The sequence below is a fragment of the Centruroides sculpturatus genome, unplaced genomic scaffold, assembly GCF_000671375.1.
Source record: "Centruroides sculpturatus isolate CEXI.00-Female unplaced genomic scaffold, Cexi_2.0 scaffold295, whole genome shotgun sequence".
Taxonomy (NCBI): domain Eukaryota; kingdom Metazoa; phylum Arthropoda; class Arachnida; order Scorpiones; family Buthidae; genus Centruroides; species Centruroides sculpturatus.
The window spans coordinates 582,783-604,318 of NW_019384603.1; the positions used below are offsets into that span (position 1 = coordinate 582,783).

Below are 21,536 nucleotides of genomic sequence, written 5' to 3' on the forward strand. Positions count from 1 at the left end.
TCTTCATTACTGTCTAAAAAGATGGAGTAAAGAAAAAATTGATGGTAGTTTCTTTATTTTAAAAAAATTTTCGTACACAAAGAGATCCTATTTCAGCAAAAAACTTTGAATTAAAATAACGTGATATATAGTTAATCGATATCTCCCTCCCCTACAATTTCCACATCTGATTTTGTCTCTCTCATATTTAACTCCATTCTCGAGATTAAGGAAGAGCAGACATATGGACGACAGTGAAAATTTATAGATCTACAACTTTTTTACCCAACTAGATTATATTTTATAGGTACGTAAAAAGATACAGAGAGATTGGGGATTGTACGTTAATTGTGCGGAATATCTTCGTATAAAATATAACACTGAACAAATTGTTCAGTCCATCTTGTACATCGCGTGCCCTGTTCAATAATTCTTCAACAAACTATTCAATTAACCATTTATCATTTCAAAACGTAATACTGTATATTTTAACCAATTCCATCAAGTTTACATATTTACAAAGGTTCGAACAAAATGGCAAATCCGGTATCTTGAATTAGCAAATCCGATTCGAACTCCATGGTAAAATTTGAAACCTGAGTGACGTTCAAGGACTGAAAATCGCCACATAAATTCGTCCTTATAATACGATTTTTTCGGGTGCTACTCAGTTTTATCTTATCAACGCATTCATCCTGCGAAGAGATAAACAATATTTCTTTTTAGATGGCAAATGTTACACTTTTAATATGCAAATTAGACGTTTTCCATACTTACTTCGGTTTCTTGGAAGTCCATGTGGAGGGATGATATGATGAAATTCTCGTTAAGGACCTCCCATTTGCACTTTATGTTTCTGGGGTAAGGATTGGGAAACGAAGGACTAGTGATAATTGTGGATTTGGTCACGTTCAAAATTCCACCACATTTATCGGAATACTCTGATTACAGAAACATAAATTAAAATTTTAGCTTAGAAAAATAATAATTCAATTACTTCGAAGTGAAATTTCATTTAATTCAAATTTACCTTCACATCGATGTTTATCCGGAAACAATCGTCTTCCCTTTCTACACTCGCAATAATAACTTCCTATTGTATTAACGCACAAATCGCTGCATCCACCATTATCACCAGACTCACATTCGTTGATCTCTGTCAAACATGACTTTATGTAAACACTGCAAGAATATATTTTCTGATATTTAAACACGACACTCGACGTACCTTTTACGAAAGAAGCCGAAAAACCAATTCTCTCTTCCCACACCTCAGACACGAATTTAATTTCTAAAATATTTCTTGAAGACAGAACATCTGGAGGAATCTCGGAGCCACAAAAGGTATGCATTAGATTCTTGGCATTTTCAGCATATTCCCAGATTTCCACGTATGTAGAATTACAATCTGTTTCGTTGTTGCCGAGCTGAAAATGAAATGCCATTGCCGATCATTTATATTTCCTAAAAACGATACAAAGTGTACCTCAGACGCTAACATTGAATGTTTGGAAGTGCAAGGCCACTCTATAATCCTCGGGAACAGTTACGATCCAAATACAATCCTTACTGTAGGGATAATCTGCAGAATTTCGTGGACTTTTAATTAAGCCTTCGTCTGCTTCGATATCCCTTCCACAGGCGACTGAAAATATATCCATTTATCAATACTAAATTATCAATTCACGAGTTTATATCTAGAGAAAAATATAAAAAGCATTACAGAATTTAACTAATTTACTAGACTCTTTCTAATCCGGCCATATCTTGCCCAGATGGTGACAGGTGACAGATTATTATAAAGACTTACATCCTAAAGCAATAAACGACGTGATCTCTCACCCTTCGGTTCTGATAATTTTTTGAGTCGTGCCGTTTTCGTTATTATAAAATTATGTACAATGATACAATTATTAAAAGTACTTTTTTACTTAATTTAACGTCTCACGTATACTGTATTTTGTATAACGTATCACGTATACTGTGTGTATTTAAGAAGCATGGATAACAGGCGGATAATTTACGCTGGATTAGCAAGAGTATACTGTTACATAAAACCTGAAGTACTTTTGAAATTGAAGATTAGTTTTTTATATGAATGAATGTGAAGTGGAGACATAAAATGACATGAATGGTGAATACTCGTTTGAGTCAACACCTTACGAAAGATTTATTTCTGTTTGTCGGTTAAATTATAAATATTTTCTTTGTGAATTACTTATTTAAATATTAAAGTTTTATACTAAAAGCATTCGAGTTATAATTTAACCTTTATATCTGAAGGAGAATTCCGCGAAATTCGCTCGATCTGATCTTTCAAATAAGACGAAAAGATGATTAGAAGTAGTTATGTAGAAGTCCTGCACAGTCTTATTCCCACAAAGAGAATCTGCAAAGAAGTATACAAAATAATTATACACATACATATATATGGTTATTCAAAAGTCTCTTATCTCTTTAATTTGAATGAAATCGAAATAAGTTAAACAGAGCAAATTTTGAAATGACAGAAATTCGTTACACTCTATTGCACCGTTGACACACAATAAGATGGTTGCTCCTAAGCATAACGTGTTTCTATCATGACGAAATACCTCTGCCTAACTCAGCTTCACTTCATAAGGGCGATAAGCGACTTTTACCTCCCATAGTATAGTGGTAAAATCAGTATAAAAATTAGTTCTTCAATTCTAAAATACCAGTAAATTACAAGTGCTTCTAAGTGACAAACAACTAAGTAAGCAATCAACAGAGTTTTTCCTTCTTTCCGTTTATACAATTTTCTAACATTTTAAAACTATATATACTTTTAGATGTCATTAGAAAGAAAATTGGCATGTGTTTCACCTAAATACCCAGAAGAAAACGAATATCCATCGAGAAAATCCAAGTAATCTTTGGTACAGTTTTCGTTATCCGGGATGTTAACGTAATCGACAATGAACTCGATATATTCTCCCTCCTCCCTTTTGATGAACCACTCGCAATATAATTCGTCAGTCATAGAAGTGTTGAAGTATATTGTTCCTCTTTTATCTCGTAGATTAAATAAGCAAGCTGCAAAGGTAATTTTTTTAAGTTTTGTAAAATGCAATACACTTCTTGGGAGCAGTTCCTACCTGGACAGCTGTAAAGTTTGTTAGCGATTTCGATATCCGATCGGCTCAAGAAATGTCTTTGTTCATTCAGAGGAATGCCGGTGTGGTTATTGATAATAGCCATGGTTTCTCCACCAGTACTGAAGGAATCGGAGGTATAGTGCATAATACTATCGAAATCGTATGTAAATCCTAACGTGTCTATATCTTCTTCTGACAGTTTTTCATATTGACCTGAAAATTCTGAAAAGGACTCGATGGTAACGTGTAAGTTCTAATTACTATCAAAGAATATTTGTTGTATTATTTCAATTACCTTCCTTGATATGTTTGTACAAAACTTTAATGTACTTTTCCCGATCTGGTCGCATCTGCTCGTGATGAAATCCAATTGCGTGTCCTATTTCGTGCAATACAACACTGATGAAGTTACAACCGCCTTCCATTAAAGTGATTTCTTGTTTCCTACCATACTTTCCTACGTAAGAACAGCATCTATAAAAAGGAATAAAACACATCAAGGTTACTTTTATATTTTACAGTAAATTACAAGAATATACAGCAAATAAAGTGTATTTTCTGTGCACCGTTTCGAAACTAAGAATCAAGAGACAATTAACCAATCACCTTCCGTTTTACATTAATACGTAAAGGCTGATTGGTTAACTGTTACGCTGAGTTGTTGATTCCGTGTGGTATTTGATGCTAGCCGTATCAAGAACAAGTTTCTTTATACATTTATATCACTAGTTTTTAAACACAGGAAGAACAGAGAATTCTGTTTTACGCTAATAACATTCGAACGGAAATATCTACAGCTATGAATGTGTGGTATTTATTATAGTAATGTGATTAGCCCAACGAGATGAAATCAGTGATATTATCACTAATGATAAACTTCGATAGTTACCATTCGTATCTCGGAAACTATGAAGATACAGAAATATGATAACTGAGAAAGATCAAGAGCATTATCGAGTTAGAAAATAAAATTTTACAGTCATGGATGATTGGCATAATTCATGTCCTTGCACAATGCTATCGCTTGCATATGAGCAGTACACTCTCGTGACACCGTTTTTGTAGATAAAAGTTAAGCGTGGCAATGTGCAAAATTCTCTTTAATTATCAGATAGTCTTTTGATGAGTGTCTGTCAATAAAATATCACACCAAGTTATACAAATGAAGAGCATTTCCAGATGATACTGCTATACTGCGAGTGTGGACGAAATTCTACGATAGTACGCCTTGCGAATGCTTATTGGTCCAACATCCTGCGTGGACCAACCATTTCCTCATATCACAATTCTAAGTAAATTGCCCCTGTGCCTCCAAATGGCACTACAGGGTACAAAGAGACTATATTATAATCATAGGAAAAAGCAAATCTTAATAGTCCAAGGCACCCAGTAGTCACTGAGGTGTCTTGGACTATTAAGATCGAACCCAAGATAGGTGCTCGGGCTCTAGCTCTGGCTCTGGTGATACAACCCAATGGGTACCAACCAACCTTGCCTTTCTTGCCCCCAACTTCAACCCTCTAACATATGCATACAGTTTTACACAGCATATGGCTGTTATCCATGCACTCAACCAAGAACTGAGTGAAGCTTAACATTTCAGGCTGTGGGGCCCTCTCTCAGAAGGGGGCGCGCCCAGACTATTACTGAGCTTTGGATCTTTGGACCTTTTTATTATGTTTCTGTCAAGTGCTTTAAGTTTTGTGAGCATTGAGCTTCTGTTGCAGCCCAGGTGGGTTCTAGCCATCACCCTTGCCTAACCCTTAAATGGCCTTCCCTACATTGGCCATGTAATTGGTGAGGCCTTGAAAATCCCACGTTTATTTTAGAATGGGCAAAGGTGCAAAAAATAGCCCTACTTGGTTAAACACTGAGCTCCATCAATTCCTTTTCTGTTTTTTACAAAATTTTGTCAATTCCTTTTCCTTTTCAGGCTAACTTCAGTCGGTAACTAGCCGTAGTCAATTTCAGACCGTACCTTGGCCAATTAATTCCCTCAGGTAAGAGGAACAGCTGGGACATAGGAAGGAGTGGCCCATTTACAGCTGCAAACCAAACTTACTGCCCACTGTAAAATGCAGCAACTGCTGCATTTCGGCAGCTTTGTTTTGCAGTGTTTATGAGAGTGTTCCATCGTGCCAAGGCTACAAGTCCGCTGCTGCATTACAATGTGCAGTGGTATGCCCAAACTCATATCACCTATAGCACCAGCTCAAGGCAAGACGTTTCCTGTCTCGATTCCTGGTCCACCCATCATGGACTTTGCCCCTTTCAAGGACTTTTAAACAGGGGGTCGTGACTCACTGACACGATGGAGAAGACACCCTTTTCCTTTAAGGAAAAACTTGGGCTTTAGGTCGCTAGCCGGCATGCCCAAATCATTTTGGTCAAAAATAATCTCTGCCAGTTTGTCTTTACTGATGTCCTCTTGGACATCGTAAATTATAACTCTCAGAAGGCACTTTTTTGGCAGTCAATAAATGATCATCTCTTTCGGTGCTTTCCTTTCCATCAACTCCTATTGGAGTACTTTGACATTCTTACGGGATGCAACCTTGATCAGGACACTATTCCTCCTAACACAGCAGACATTCCGCACCCCTACCTTTAAATTTGACAGTGTTGATGTTCTTTTTTACATGGTCGCGGACTGCATCAGTAGTCTTCTTTCTGTCCTTCGGATACACATGGGAAACGTGTTTCGATAAAGGAATGGAAGGCTCCTACTTCGGCTTGGGAGGCCCATTTGCAATCTTTTCATAGGTGTCCTTTGTTGCCATTACAAGACTTTTTTGATCCACTCTACTGGATCTTTGCTGGATCGGTTGGTGGGGCATGCCCACCTCTCTCTTAGGGCTCTGATCTCTGTATGTGAGGTGCTTAATTTGTATTCTTTCTTCAGCACAAGTAAGGTCATCATACTGAAGAGGTCCTGGATGGCAGAACCTACCATCTTTTCACATCAGTTATCAGCCATGCTTAGTAGGCCCGCCAGTGCCTTAGAGATTCCCTTGATCGCCTTGCTCACATCTGAACATTTTAACTGCACCTCGGCAGTTCCTTCTTGCCTTTTGGAAGAGAAAGGGTTTTCGTCTAAACTTGCCAAAGCAATCATTTGTCCCGAGTCTGTAAAAGATGTCTCGACTTCAACACCTCAGGAGGCAACTCTTCTGGTTGCCCTTACAGTCCTTGCAGTCTCATCCCCAGCCATGGTAGGACAGCCATAGACTGCATGGATGGGAGGAGAACACTGGGGATCACCATTCCCCAGGAGGAACAGCATCAGAAGACACCTCCTCTTCTATGTGTACACTGCCCAGCAAAAGTTTTGTCTAACAGCCGATCGACAGCGCATGGGCGGAAGAAGATCACTTGATAATCCAGGACGTCCTACCTGTTATCAAAGGCGTTTACAGTGGACTGGTCCGATTTGCGCCGTAATGGGGGCGAGGAAATCGAGCGGGAGGGACTAATGTGTGCAGTCAAGCGTGCTACGGGTTGACATAACTAGTAGCTCATCAATGCTAGCTTCGCGTCCGCTGTATTTATTTTTTTTTAAATCGTCAAATCGCGGCCCTGATTATCAGAAATTATGATTCTATCTGTTATTTTGATACTTTTCTTTATTTTTACTGTTTTATTTACTTTATTTTCCTGTAATTAGAGATGATACAGCTTTAAAATAAACAGATCAGCTTTCTCTTGCCAATAGATTATCTCAACTTTCACCGATTGTCGTCGGTTCCTTTGTAATCGGATAGGAATCGACCGTGAATTGTCCAGTGTTAAGTGTTTATTGCTTTTGCGGTAATACTAGTAGAGCGGGATAGTCCCTTAATGAACCGCGTTTTATTACCGTTTAAACAACTTTTCCCCAATTCTTATTCTTAGTAACTAGACACTTCTGTCAAGGTCGGTTAAAGTTTATTACTTTCACAACAGGGTTTCAAGTGAGCCGCCACACGCACCCACCGTTAACGACAACAACGCGCGAAGAATCACGTTACTCTGTAAACGATAACTCCCTTCCTTGTTGGAGGCGGGTCACATGTCAAGGTTACCGTTTAATTTCATTGAACAGAATTTTGTCCTTGATATTTAAGAATCAGTTTTGTAAGAACTGTTTATTTTCAATACATTTTTTATAAATTATTTCCGCTTTGGTTATAAAATTGTTATTATCGTTTTCTAAAACGATTTTTTTTAAATTATACTCGTATAAAGGTTATGAATTAAAATTGCAATGAACAATTCGTTGTTATAATAAACATTTATTCATTACACAGAGTTCAAGTTTGCAAAAAATGTTTTCATATCTCTTATTCATCATTATATATATATATATTAATAAAATATATTGATATTTTATAACCAGATCTTATTGTATTCATTTTATTACTTTGTATTTAAATACACATTATATTCGAATCGACATTATATATTTTGTAAGTATTCACGTATCACGTTATATGTCATTCGTTTACTTCTATACTACTTACGTTAAAACTATTTGTATATCTTTTAACTTTCATTTACATGCTTTCGATTACGTTTTAAATATCATGTGATCTAATCTACGAACGGCAGCTTTCCACGCATCACATAGAATTTCTATGGAAAAGGCCTCATTGCAGGCGTAAAGTATTTATACAACGGGTAAGTGCCATTTACAGATTATGTGCAGTCCAGGACTATACTAAATGCCACACAGTATGCTAATGCGTTGCATTAGCATACTGTGTGGCATTCAGTACAATATTCGACGTGAAAACATTCAGTAAATAAAAGGAGACATATATAGTAAATAAGGATACATTTTTCTGTATATTATTTATGTCTGTTACACTGAAATTAAATACAATTGTGAGGGAAGTGATAGTTTAAAGCCTTTGCTGAAGTGCTTGATTAATTGTTCCAATATGCCTCGACCGATATCGAAGGATATTCGCGAACTTGTCGTAAGCAATCGAAGGGACGGCATGACAATCGCCGAAATATCTAATTGCCTCCGGATATCGACACGGAGTGTGTCGAGAATTGTCAAATTGTATGAAGACACACAGTCGGTGTCGCCAAAACGCTCGTCTGGCCGACCGCGCCTAACGACTCCAGCTCAAGACGAGCGAATTAGGGAGGAAAGCCAGGCGAGCCCGTTTGCAACAGCTTCAACGTTAAGAACACGTCTTGATCTGAACGTGTCCGCGGATACTGTTCAGCGGAGGTTAGTAATATTTGTAGTATAATATATAAACCTTCCAACGAAATATATTTCTGTCGATAAGATGAACCGCCAGACATATCTATTAACGTGCTCTTGCGTATACAGAATTGTATGTAGCAGGGTAATACATATTTTTATTTTAATCGTAGGTTGCGCGAAGCAAAATTGTTTGGAAGAAAGGCAGCAAAGAAGCAAAATCTAACAAGGGTAAATGAAATGGACAGAATAGGATTTGCAAACCAGCATTTACAATGGAAATTTGAAGACTGGAAAAATGTTATTTTCACAGACGAAAAAGTGTTTTGCTCAAGCAGCAGCGGGACCGTGCGGGTGCGTCGCCCACCATCAACAAGGCATGACCCTGCATACGTGTGGCGCACCCAAAAAAGCGGTCGGTTTTCGCTAGGTGAGTGTTGTTATTTTGGTGTTTGCGTGTATAGATGTTACTACCTTTTTGAACATGACGACTTATATGCTTTTTCTGTTGACAGGTGTATGGGGATGGATGAGTGATGTTGGTCCCGGGAAGTTGGTCCGCATAGACGGTCACCTCACCGCCGGCCAGTATATCGAGATCTTAGATCAAGTATTACTGCCGACGGTGAGGTCCGTCTATGGCGATGAACAGTTTAGGTTTGTCCATGACCGCTCCCCGGTACACACAGCACGAATCGTATCTGCTTGGCTTGAAGAGCATCCTCAAATCCTAGACATGGGATGGCCGGGGAGAGGTGCGGACCTCAACCCGATCGAACATTTGTGGTCAATGATCACGCGNATGAAGTCAATAGGGGATGTCCCCAGGGCTCCCGCAGTGGGCCAGGTATTTGGAACCTGGCTTACGATGACCTTCTAACCACCATCCCAAACTCAGAGCATTCGTCTATCCAAGGCTTCGCCGACGATACTCTGATAATGCTAAGGCACCAAAACTGCAATGTTCTCCAAGCTATGGGCAACGACACTCTTAAGGAGGTTAGTAAATGGAGCTCCCTCCACAAACTTCCTATCAATTACACAAAATGCACTGCTCTAACATGCACCAGAAAGAATAAACGGAAACAGCTACAACGGCCTGTGTGTCTTTACATCTACAAGCATAAAGTCAAGGTATCATCCCATCTTAACTATCTTGGTGTCACCCTCGACCCAACCCTAAGCTGGAAGGACCACATAGAGGAAAAATGCCGGAAAACTAGGCAGAAGGCAAACCTATTTCTACACATTGCAAGGAATACTTGGGGCTTGGGTCCCAAGCATTGTAGACTGATCTATAGGGGAGCCATCAAACCTGCACTGCTCTACGCTGCCCAGGCATGGGGGGACAGGGCCCAACTGGTGCATATAAAGAGGAAACTCCTTTCTGTTCAAAGGGACTTTGCCATAAGGATCTGTGGGGCATACAGGACGGCCCCTACAGACGCCTTACTGGTGATTGCTAATATTATTCCTATACACCTAAAAATCAAACTCCTTACCTGGAACTGGAACATTCAGAACGAAGAAGCCAACACGGAAGCCATAATCAATAAAATGGATAAAGCCCGTACTGATTACATAAATAATTGCAAAGACATCCTGAAATTAAAGCACAAATATGGGATAGATAACCTCATATCGAAATCCGAGCAGATCCACCACCCGGCCGACTGGGCCTCATTAGCAATGCCACTTGAAACTTACGATCCATCTGCTACCCCGAATTGGTGGATCTTTACGGACGGGGCTAAGAACGACCTCGGCACAGGAGCGGCCTTTGTAGTCCAAGACAACACCAAGAAATACATCAAAGAAGAATATCATAAATTAGAAGCCCACTGCTCAAATAACCAAGCCGAGCTATGGGCTATGTTTAAAGCTCTGACAGAAATCACTAAAAACCTCCGAAAATATACAGGAAGCATCTATTTCATTACGGATAGCAGGTACGTGTTAAGTGTCATTGCTGGTACCGCCAAACGCTCCTCCACTGGCACAAATGTCTACTACCTAGCGACTAACCTACAAAAACGTAGGAAAATCAAATTCGTCTGGGCCCCCGGGCACAGCGGAATTCCTGGTAACGAAAGGGCTGATGCCCTTGCCAGGAAGGTTGCCAACCTCCATGTTACCCCCTCCTTTGGGAAGGTCCCCATCACTTACATTAACAAACTATTATACAATCAGATCATCGAGGAGTGGCAGAAGGATTGGACTGATTCAACAACTGGAAGGCTTACTTTCAATTTTCTGCCATCTGTTAGGAGTCGTCAACTCCTAAAGCACATCACCCCTTCCTATTATCTTACGCAGTGCCTCACCGGGCATGGGAATTTCCCAGCCTACCTCGCTCGGTTTGGCAAAAGAGAAGACGACAAATGTGACTGCAATGACTCTGTTATTGGGGACGCCCTGCACACTCTCCTAGACTGTCCTCACCACGATATGGAGCGCCAAGGACTCATGGGCTTCTGCCTAACTAATGGGCAAAATTGGCCCCCCAACTTAGACTTTCTATGCAGCAATGTTGGCGCCTTTAACCATCTCAAAAACTTTGTGAACAACTGTAGCACTTACCGGGTCACCCACCCGTCCCCCCCTAGCAGGGGCCCTCTACTGTGTTCTCAATCTCTTCGGTCTGTTGTTCATCCCTAATCCACCACATGTGGCTCTAGCCGTCCTGTGACTGTGTTATTGGAATTGTGTCTAACAGCTGTAGGGTATTCTATGTCTAGTTAATGGTTAAAGTTGTTTGTTTGTTTGGCTTGTCCAATACCATTTTACCGGACCCCCCATCGGGATTCTCTTTGCACATCTCTACTCGTCTGATTTGTATATCTACATCTGTTCCATCAGTGTATCAACATGTACCATATCTATCAGTATGTATATTGTTATCATCGGCCGCCAAAACGGCGCCTGCTCTGTATATCTATTTATATTCTAAACAAATACGGTATAAGTCGCTGTATGATCGCAAATTTACCTTCCTTTCTAAACTTTATACTCTCTAACAATCCCCGCTTCTCCCCCACCTCCCCTTCTCCATGTCTTCCTTCACACTCCCCTATCTCCCGTTATTTCACATTCGGTCTCTTTTTCCTTACCTTCTCCATCCATCTCTATAGAGCAAAGTCTTCCGCTAAATGACAGACAGCTCTTCTATTCTTTAAATAAAGTAAAGTACGCCTTGCGAATGCTTATTGGTCCAACATCCTGCGTGGACCATTTCCTCATATCACAATTCTAAGTATATTGCCCCTGTGCCTCCAAATGGCACTACAGGGTACAAAGAGACTATATTATAATCATAGGAAAAAGCAAATCTTAATAGTCCAAGGCACCCAGTAGTCACTGAGGTGTCTTGGACTATTAAGATCGAACCCAAGATAGGTGTTCGGGCTCTAGCTCTGGCTCTGGTGATACAACCCAATGGGGACCAACCAACCTTGCCTTTCTTGCCCCCAACTTCAACCCTCTAACATATGCATACAGTTTTACACAGCATATGGCTGTTATCCATGCACTCAACCAAGAACTGAGTGAAGCTTAACATTTCAGGCTGTGGGGCTCTCTCTCAGAAGGGGGCGCGCCCAGACTATTACTGAGCTTTGGATCTTTGGACCTTTTTATTATGTTTCTGTCAAGTGCTTTAAGTTTTGTGAGCATTGAGCTTCTGTTGCAGCCCAGGTGGGTTCTAGCCATCACCCTTGCCTAACCCTTAAATGGCCTTCCCTACATTGGCCATGTAATTGGTGAGGCCTTGAAAATCCCACGTTTATTTTAGAATGGGCAAAGGTGCTTAAAATAGCCCTACCTGGTTAAACACTGAGCTTCATCAATTTCTTTTCCGTTTTTTACAAAATTCTGTCAATTCTTTTTCCTTTTCAGGGTAACTTCAGTTGGTAACTAGCCGTAGTCAGTTCCAGACCGTACCTTGGCCAATTAATTCCCTCAGGTAAGAGGAACAGCTGGGACATAGGAAGGAGTGGCCCGTCTATAGCTGCAAACCAAACTTACTGTCCACTGTAAAATGCAGCAACTGCTGCATTTCAGCAGCTTCGTTTTGCAGTGTATATGAGAGTGTTCCATCATGCAACGGCTACAAGTCCGCTGCTGCATTACAATGTGCAATGGTATGCCCAAACTCATATTACCTATAGTACCAGCTCAAGGCAAGATGTTTCCTGTCCCGATTCCTGGTCCACCCAACATGGACCTTGCCCTTTCAAGGACTTTTAAACAGGGGGTCGTGACTCACTGTCGCGATGGAGAAGACCCCCTTTCTCTTTAAGGGAAAACTTGGGCTTCAGGTCGCTAGCCTGCATGCCCAAATCATTTTGTGCAGAGATAATCTCTGCCAGTTTGTCTTTACTGATGTCCTCTTGGACATCGTAAATTATAACTCTCAGAAGGCACTTTTTTGGCAGTCAATAAATGACCATCTCTTCCGGTGCTTTCCATTCAATCAACTCCTTTTGGAGTACTTTGACATTCTTACGGGATGCGACCTTGATCAGGTCACCATTCCTCCTAACCCGGCAGCCATTCTGCACCCCTACCTTTAATTTGACAGTGTTGATGTTTTTTTTACATGGTCGCGGACTGCATCAGTAGTCTTCTTTCTATCCTTCGGATACACAAGGGAAACGTGTTTCGATAAAGGAATGGAAGGCTCCTACTTCGGCTTGGGGGAACCCATTTGCAATCTTTTCATAGGTCTCCTTTGTTGCCATCACAAGACTTTTCTGATCCACTCTACTGGATCTTTGTTGGATCGGTTGGTGGGGCGTGGCAACCTCTCTCTTAGGGCTCTCTCTGATCTCTGTATGTGGAATGCTTAATTTGTATTCTTTCTTCAGCACAAGTAAGGTCATCATACTGAAGAGGTCCTGAATGGCAGAACCTACCATCTTTTCACATCAGTTATCAGCCCTGCTTAATATGCCCGCCAGTGCCTTAGAGATTCCCTTGATCGCCTTCCTCACATCTGAGCATTTTAACTGCACCTCGGCAGTTCCTTCTTGCCTTTTGGGAGAGAAAGGGTTTTCGTCTACACTTGCCAAAGCAATCATTTGTACCGAGTCTGTAAAAGATGTCTCGACTTCAACACCTTAGGAGGCAACTCTTCTGGTTGCCCTTACAGTCCTTGCAGTCTCATCCCCAGCCATGGTAGGACGGCCATAGACTGCTTGGATGGGAGGAGAACACGGGATCACCATTCCCCAGGAGGAACAGCATCAGAAGACACCTCCTCTTCTATGTGCACCTGTCTGCACATTGTCCGCTCACTTCGTGTGGCCGCCATGTTATCAACCACTACTTTCTTCTCTGAGGCGTTCAAGTCAGCCTCTTCAGGGCACGAGTCAGAGGCTAGATCATAGATCTGTTTGGTCCTTTCAAGTACAATAACTGGCTGCTTCTTGCCTTTGCAGCCTTTTTTATGTTGCTAGCATTCCGCTTCTTGTGGGAGTGCCACTTTTTAGTGGTGGTGCCAGAAACACCACTTCCTTCCTCTTTTCCACTTTTTGGCTCCGTAGTATCTCCTGTTAGCTTAGGATTCTCAACTTTACATTGCACAAGAGTCGCATGCACACTTTCCATTTGTTCCACCATAATACAAAAGATGAAGAAAAAGATGAAAAGATATAAAAGATGAAAAAAAGGTTTGAGGCCACTCCCATCTTTCCACAGACGGTCCACATCCATTCAGGCATCACAGTAACAGTTTAAGAGCCTCCCCACAAGTGGTTTGGCCCACTGCCTGGACAGCTACCCATTTAAATAGCCACCTACCCAAGGTTGCCCTAGCCTGGCTGGTTGCTTAGTTTTAGACACCTCTTTATCCCTACTAGGATGCTTCATTCCCGTTTCTGGTTCTCCAAAACGATTATGGCCCATCCAGCGCATGACTGACCTTTAATCATCTCCCTCCTCAAGACATAAGGAAGTTTGTCCTATGCTTCAGAGAGGATCTGCCTTCATCACACATCACACACCACACATTACAGTAGACGGTAGTCAGCAGGATCCTGTAAGCCACTACAGGCACTATCCCACTGGCAACCTACGAGGCTTCGGCAACAGGAGTACGAGCACTGGGTGTGCAAAGCCCAATCTTCCTCCTAGGAAACTGCTTCTCCTTTACCATATGGAAGGAGTTTTACATGGCTCGCATTGCCATGGGCTGAGGCAGGATCGACTGCATTCAGCCACCTCTTTTGAGTTCAACCATTGGCTTCATGTCACCTAGGAGAATGGGGGAGTTCATGACAGTGTCTCGAGTTCCAGAGGGTAAAAACTGTTAGATCCATGACCTCCATATCTCTAATCGGCACGGTATTTGAATCCAGAAGTTCCAGCATTCCAGCATCTCCAGGTCCTGAAGAGGACACTTGGAACTTCACTCATAAGTAGGGCAAGCAGAGGGTCATCTTGCTGCGAACAAGAGCAGTGCTCGATCAAAGGCAAGGGGACTGGGGCCAGGCCGCGTAAATAGCACAATAGGTATCCCTATCATATTTCAACAGTGCCCCTGTCAAATGAAGCTCTATGAAGGGCACCCACTGCGCTTTCTCTCCTTATCAGACGAGTCTAATCAACTACATTCCTTTTAGTTTGTCCGAAGACAAGTCCTCTTGGGGAATCCTGTTAGCAACGGCTTTAGCAATCATCCTCCAGAATCAGACTTACTGAGGGACCATCTTGATCTTATTGACGAGACTATTAACAACAGCCGACGTGCCTTGACTGTACCAGTCTTCCTTCTGTTTTGATGTGAGTCTGCATGCCTCTATACCAAATTGCAGCTATGGTTGCCATCCATCCAAACAGGGATAGGGTCCAGTTTAGGGAGATGTCACAAACCCTGACAGAGGCTGCAGATAGGGACGCGGCACAGGAACAACAAGCTTCATTAAGGTCTGATACACAAACCCAAAACCCATGATACTCTGACATCTTTGGAACCTTAGGCCTGAATCTAAAGACTCCAGTGGCCAATACCAAAGCGAAACCTTTGGATCCTCTATACCCGCTAGGCTCCTCGGCACGTGAAGGCCGGTTCCCTACCGTGGCGGACATGAATCATTTGTCGAATTGTTCGATGAATAAGAAATACTAGCAGTATTGTATAAGAGTGGCTGACACAGCATAATTTGTATGCATGTGCAGCCAAGCCTTCTGTTTGCACCATCCGTTTAAATGAACTATTTCCTATTAATTTGATATTGATCTGCAATTTTATTAAATTGACTTGGTGGAAAAGACCCTCTTATTGCCCACAGGATGGAAAGAGTTAAACAAAATCGTAATCCCTGGATGGTCCTTTAATTAAGCAACAATATTCACTGCGTGAATTTTTTTAAAAGAATGTTTTAAGTCTTTGTTATTAAAATAATGCTATTTTAATTTTAACACCAGTGACTTTGTTTATGAAAATGCATATCTAGGACAATCTGCTAAAGGAGATGCCTCCCAGAAAGACTTTCTATGTGCAACTGATTCGTATTTAGGTGTTAAAAATATGAAAGAAACCCGAAAATCTCCACAAGCCAGCCCGCAACGGGCTGGCTTGTGGAGATTGTGAAGATTGATGGAGATTGTGGAAACTCGCAACGGGCTGGCAACGGGTGATTTATCCATTTGGCTACTGAAGGGAACCACTGACATAACGTACGAATTAGCCTAGCAGATTTTGATTAAAATTACTAGGCTAATTAATATGTTATGTCAGTAGTTTAATTGTTAAATTTAACAGAAAAAAGTTGTGGTGATCTTGCCATAGAATAACCCAATCGAAAAACATAACAGAGATACTGTACTTAAAATTTTGCTTCAGTTAGCATGATCATATCCCTTCTTTCACTGACTTCATCTAACTACCCCCCCCGTTCTCTACCGTTTGTACCAAGAGGTCCTTAAAGGAGCAGCAAGGACTTTTGATTATTTTTACATGTTACTTCATTATTACTGGTCGCAAAGGGACCACCATAAAAATTTAAAATTCAAGATAACAAACATAGGTCTATCACTGACTGTGCAGGCTATATAATTGTATTAAAAACCGTTAGTTTTAAACGCAATCTGTTTAATTTCGCTTTATATATTCGTATCTTACCCACAAACTCCTTCATTTTCAAAATACACGCTGTATTCGTGGATCGTTTCATCGGCAGGAACAAATCTCAAACACGTGTCCGATTCCCATTTTCTTATAGCCGTGCGTATTGTTCTTCTTAGACTTTCTACCACGAACAAAAGAAGTAAACAGAGTTACGACCTAATAAAATAGTAATATTGTAAAAATTAATTACGATTATCATCAAACCTACCACTGATCTTTGGAGAGATTTCGTACGGTACAATGGCATCGTTCCAGAGAGAACTCCTGTCGGCAATCGCCACTGTTCTCTTCCATTCTTCGCTTCCACTTTAAATTAATTTAAACAAAATTAAAAATTTTATATATCAAACAATAATTATATTTAAAAATTTCCGTACGTATGAAGGCTTTGTGCCTGTTTTCGAGATCTTCTTCTGATGCCTTGTTTGTAATTCTCCACTTCATCTTCATTCTCCTGAACTAAATTATTCTTAATTACACTTACTTTATTATAAAAGTACGCATTAATTTTATTAAATTTACTCATGCATGTATTAAAATTATGGAGAATTTTTATACTGTATTTTATGATTGTAATTTTCAAAAAAAAATTGATTCTTTATGATTTTTTGGCAAAAGAAAGATACTTTGCCTCTCTGTTGAAATGAATGGTTATAGTTGTTGTTATACGCAAAGTTTTCTGCCTTTTCAGGTTAACAAACTTCAGGTATGAGGTAGTTAAGCAGCAAATTCTTTTTCTACAATCCATCAGCTTTTGTTAAAGATCTCTAAATTAATAGGCAATCCCATACTTATTCTTCAGAAATAATTTTGAAGATTTTAAGTCTGTCTTTTAATAATGATCAACCATTTAAATGAAAAAGTTTACACAAGATGGCACAATGCACAAATTACAAAGTTAGAAGATCGAATCGGGTCGACAGTATATGGCAAAGCAATACACGTAAGAGATCCGTCAAGGGGAGGTCGCTTGCTGACACTCCCCTATTGTCAAGTGGTGGATTCTTCCCGGGAAAACTTTCTGTAAGAAATTGAGCCCTATGTAGGTGTTAGATGCGTAAAGAAATGACGGAAATAACACGGACTGGATACATGCAACTTCGCTTGGCAAGCCAGTTATTGGTAGGAATGGGAACCCGCGATCAACTACGAGTATTCGGTGGATTTAATTATTGGTTACTGGTGGGCGATAATGAGGTGCAGTAAATATTTGATGTATTCGAATATTCGAGATGTAGTTAATATTCGAATTTTAAAAAAAAAACGTTATTTGTCCTACTTTAATAATTGTAAATATTAATTACTCGCACGTCAGTGAATACCAATTATATCATTATCAGAAAAAAATTACTTTTTTTTACTCTTTCCGCCTTGCGTGCAAACTATTTGTCACTCCTATCGTGGATTTGTTCAGGCCCAAAATGGGGTGATTGGATAGTAAAAAACGTATTAGAGACAGACCACCGCTAAAAAATCCATGTAGTTTTCGACCTCTCAAATTCGTTCCAGAGGCCCCCTGACTGGCAGACTGACAACTCAACTTATTGGTTATTTTCTATCATCATTTTTGACTCCACTACTTAGATCGATTATTTGTGCCAAACTATAATTAATCATATAAGGTATGGTCATCTTTGCAATGGGCATCGACCTCTTTTATACAATATTCTGAAAGAACGTTTTTTATTGGCTATAGCAGACAAAGTTCCGTGTTCTTAGTCTCGAGATTTTCGTGTTACAACTCTCGACTTGTTTAAGATGTCACGTGGTATCATCTCACACTTTGACGTCAAACTCGTAGTCTCAAGTTATAACACGTGCGACTAAATAATCAGATGGCACAAATCGCTGATTGGTGAGTTGAATGACGTCAACTGGTTGTCAGAACAAATCGTGACAAAATAGATTATTTTTTTTAGTTGTCGTAATATGGAGTGAGTATAAAGTGAAAATACAGTATAAAGTTTAGCTTGCATGTTTTCTTAAATTTATAAGAATAGAGAGGTTGAGGCACAAGTTCAAACGTTAAACGTGTACGGGTAGCAGAATAAAATAAATAAGTAGAGAGGTTGAGGCACAAGTTCAAACGTTAAACGTGTACGGGTAGCAGAAGTACACGTTACACGTTTAAAGTCCAAGTAAAAATCGTTGAGGCACATTTCATAACATCACGTGACTCAGTGAACATCGCGCATTGACTCACGGAAAATAAGTTGAAAAAATGGCGGAAGCAAAATAAATCATAATTTTAACCCCAGACACAAAAAAATGAAGACGTTTAAGCCGATCGTGTACTCACCAAGCTACACGTAGCAAACGCCATTATCGACGGTCCAGAACTGCCAGATGGCGGCGCTCACTCGTTACCCGTACACGTTTTGGGCTAAATACGTGCGCCTCAACTTCTCTAATAATTTTAAAATGGTTTACTTTTACTTAATAAATTAGTAAGATTATTTTTTTTTGAACAAATTTTAATTTCATACTTGATCTTTATGCAACTCTGAACCAAATCATACACAATAGATAATTTTAATAGTACGATTAGTGTTTTCAAATTTACGTTCACAGATAATAAATAACAGAAAATTTATATTTTGTTACAGATATTATTCATAAAAAGTTCAAGAAAAGATGAAATTTATAATTAAGACAAGTCAGAATATTTTTTGAATTTGTCATATGCATTTAATTAATATAGTTAGATGAAACAATAAAATTAACTAAGTTTCGTATACCTCTGAAAGAGAAATTTTCACAAATCTTGCTTATCAAATTATAAAGTTTTAATGTAAAAGTTATTGAACAATTTTGAATTAAGAATAGGCCTATTCTCCATAGATTACTTTCATCAGAAAAAAATTTTTAATGCTTTAGTTAGAATTGACAGTTCTTTCTGTCAATGGACATTTTGTGCTTTTGAATGTCAGTTCAAAATCTGTGTGTTAAGAAACAATACTTTTCAAATTTACACAAATTTCATATATCCAGTTCCATTATGGATATACAGTATCTGTAAATATGTATAATCAAATTCGTATGACCATTTTTCAAATTAAAAGTATAGAATTCTTGTATAAATTATTTAACACTCAATAATACTGTAAGTATTTAAATTCCTTTGAATATAATAGTTAAATATGTTTTAAATAAGAATTTCCATACATTTCATCATGGAAATTGTTTATCAATATAAGTGTCAGGATAAAGTAATGTTACATTTGTACTGTAATGTTTTCATAGTAAACTATTTTTTTAACCCTTTTTATTTTTTGTTAAAATAATATTACCATACTAATGAATAACTATTTCTAGATGCCTTGTATGTGCTATATAACTGGTTGAGTAGGAAAATATATATCCAGTGTCTATAATTAAGATTTCACAGGATTTGATTTGAAAAGCAAACCAATGGATTAGAGATTTTGTAGAAAAAATAACTTATTATTTAAAATGTTTTAACAGTTATGCATTAAAAACTATAAATTATGTTTAGGTGAAAATATATATTAAATTATTAACTAATCTGCATTTCCACTTAGCATATTCTGTTATAACTTTATGTATGTTTAATATATTTATAAAACATTAAATACAAGTTTCTGTATGGTTAAAAATACTTTTTTGTCTAATAAGGAATGTAAAAAAAAGCTTAATTTGCAATTTACATTTGTTGTTTTCGATTATTTTATTATTATAGTAAATGTACAAAAAAGCTTAAAATGGTTTTAAAAAATACAAAACAAATAATAAAAGTTATTTCTTGATGTTTAAAAATGTCTCAACATTAAAATCTTTGACATCACGTAATTTAGTTTAATGTTAAAATTATTGCAAAATTTTCAATTAATATCAATACACACAAGAGCTATTTATAGAGTGAAATTCAAGAGTAAAATTATAAATAAGTGCCTTTTATCAAGTTTTAGATGAAATGTCTATAATTATAATGTCTGCCCGCTCTCACAACAACAACAAACAACAACAACACAAAGATTAGGCTAATCGATCAACATTTCCGATTTTAGTAGATTGACGTCATTCAGCTGACCAATCAGCGCGTTGTGTCATCTGCATATTTAGTCGCACGTGTTATAACTCACGTGCTTTCCCCGCGTTTCTTTATGCAGCGAGAGTGTAGCGAAATGACGTCACGAGCAGTGTTGGCCAATTAGAAACCAGTTTCAGTGTGTTCGCTGTAAAGCGCTTCTCGAGCGCTGCATAAAGAAACGCGAGGTTTTCCATCTCACCATGCGAGTTCCTCTACTCACGTTCAGTTGAGCATGTGAAATTGCTACACGAAAGTGAAAATGGCTGAGGGATATTCTATTCTGATCGCAACGAAGTGTTAGAAAGAGCCGAAAGAGTTGTTTAAGAAGGCAACGAATTTTTCCACCACGAGTAGATGCCATTTCTTTTCGTGTCGAGTCAACACTAATAAAAAAAATTTTAATTCATAATTGATAAAATTATACAGCAAATTTTTCCGAAAATAAAAAGAAGTATCTAATTCATCGAAAAAAATTCTTATGCCTCAGTTAAGTATAGAAAAAATTAAAGCAGGAATATTTGACGTCCCACAAATAAGACAATTCACTAACGATCTTGCTTTCGTCAATTCGATGAATGAAGCTGAGCAAAAAGCCTGGACTTCATTTGTTGCAGTTGTCAGAAATTTTCCAGGCAAACGCAAAGCTGAAAATTATGTCGAACTGGTAAACGAGATGTTTAACAGTTTCAAATTCCTTGGGTGTAATATGAGTATTAAGGTGCACTATTTACACAGTCACTTAGACCATTTTCCTGAAAATTTAGGAGACACCAGTGAAGAACAAAGTGAAAGATTTCACCAGGATATTAAAACTATGGAGGACCGCTACCAAGGAAGATGGGATACTCATATGATGGCAGATTACTGCTGGAGTTTAAAAAGGGATTGCTCCAAAATACATTCACGAAAGTCACGGAAATGAAGCTTCCTCAATGTGTAACTGTTTAGTTTTATTGATGACTTTTTCCTCTATCTTTGTATAGAATAATATTTGCATAATATAATAATAAAAATTCCGTGTTTAGTTTTTTTACTTGATCCATGGATTTAACTTAAGATATT

At 38.8% G+C, this 21,536-nt stretch overlaps 1 protein-coding gene across 1 annotated transcript in view; it reads right to left on the reverse strand.

Annotated features, from left to right (window-relative positions):
• Positions 1-57: 57 nt before the first annotated feature.
• LOC111625101 (bone morphogenetic protein 1-like) overlaps positions 58-21,536 on the reverse strand; it is a 24,549-nt gene continuing 3,070 nt past the window's right edge. The window contains exons 2-13 of the mRNA XM_023368135.1: positions 16,801-16,882; positions 16,632-16,729; positions 16,418-16,544; positions 3,394-3,572; positions 3,099-3,320; positions 2,827-3,036; positions 2,249-2,368; positions 1,479-1,624; positions 1,208-1,406; positions 1,010-1,135; positions 757-920; positions 58-674 (exon numbers count right to left, since the gene is read on the reverse strand). Of these exons, the coding sequence (XP_023223903.1) occupies positions 495-674; positions 757-920; positions 1,010-1,135; positions 1,208-1,406; positions 1,479-1,624; positions 2,249-2,368; positions 2,827-3,036; positions 3,099-3,320; positions 3,394-3,572; positions 16,418-16,544; positions 16,632-16,729; positions 16,801-16,882 (1,853 nt within the window). The 3' untranslated portion in view covers positions 58-494. The remainder of the gene's footprint in view (positions 675-756; positions 921-1,009; positions 1,136-1,207; positions 1,407-1,478; positions 1,625-2,248; positions 2,369-2,826; positions 3,037-3,098; positions 3,321-3,393; positions 3,573-16,417; positions 16,545-16,631; positions 16,730-16,800; positions 16,883-21,536) is intronic.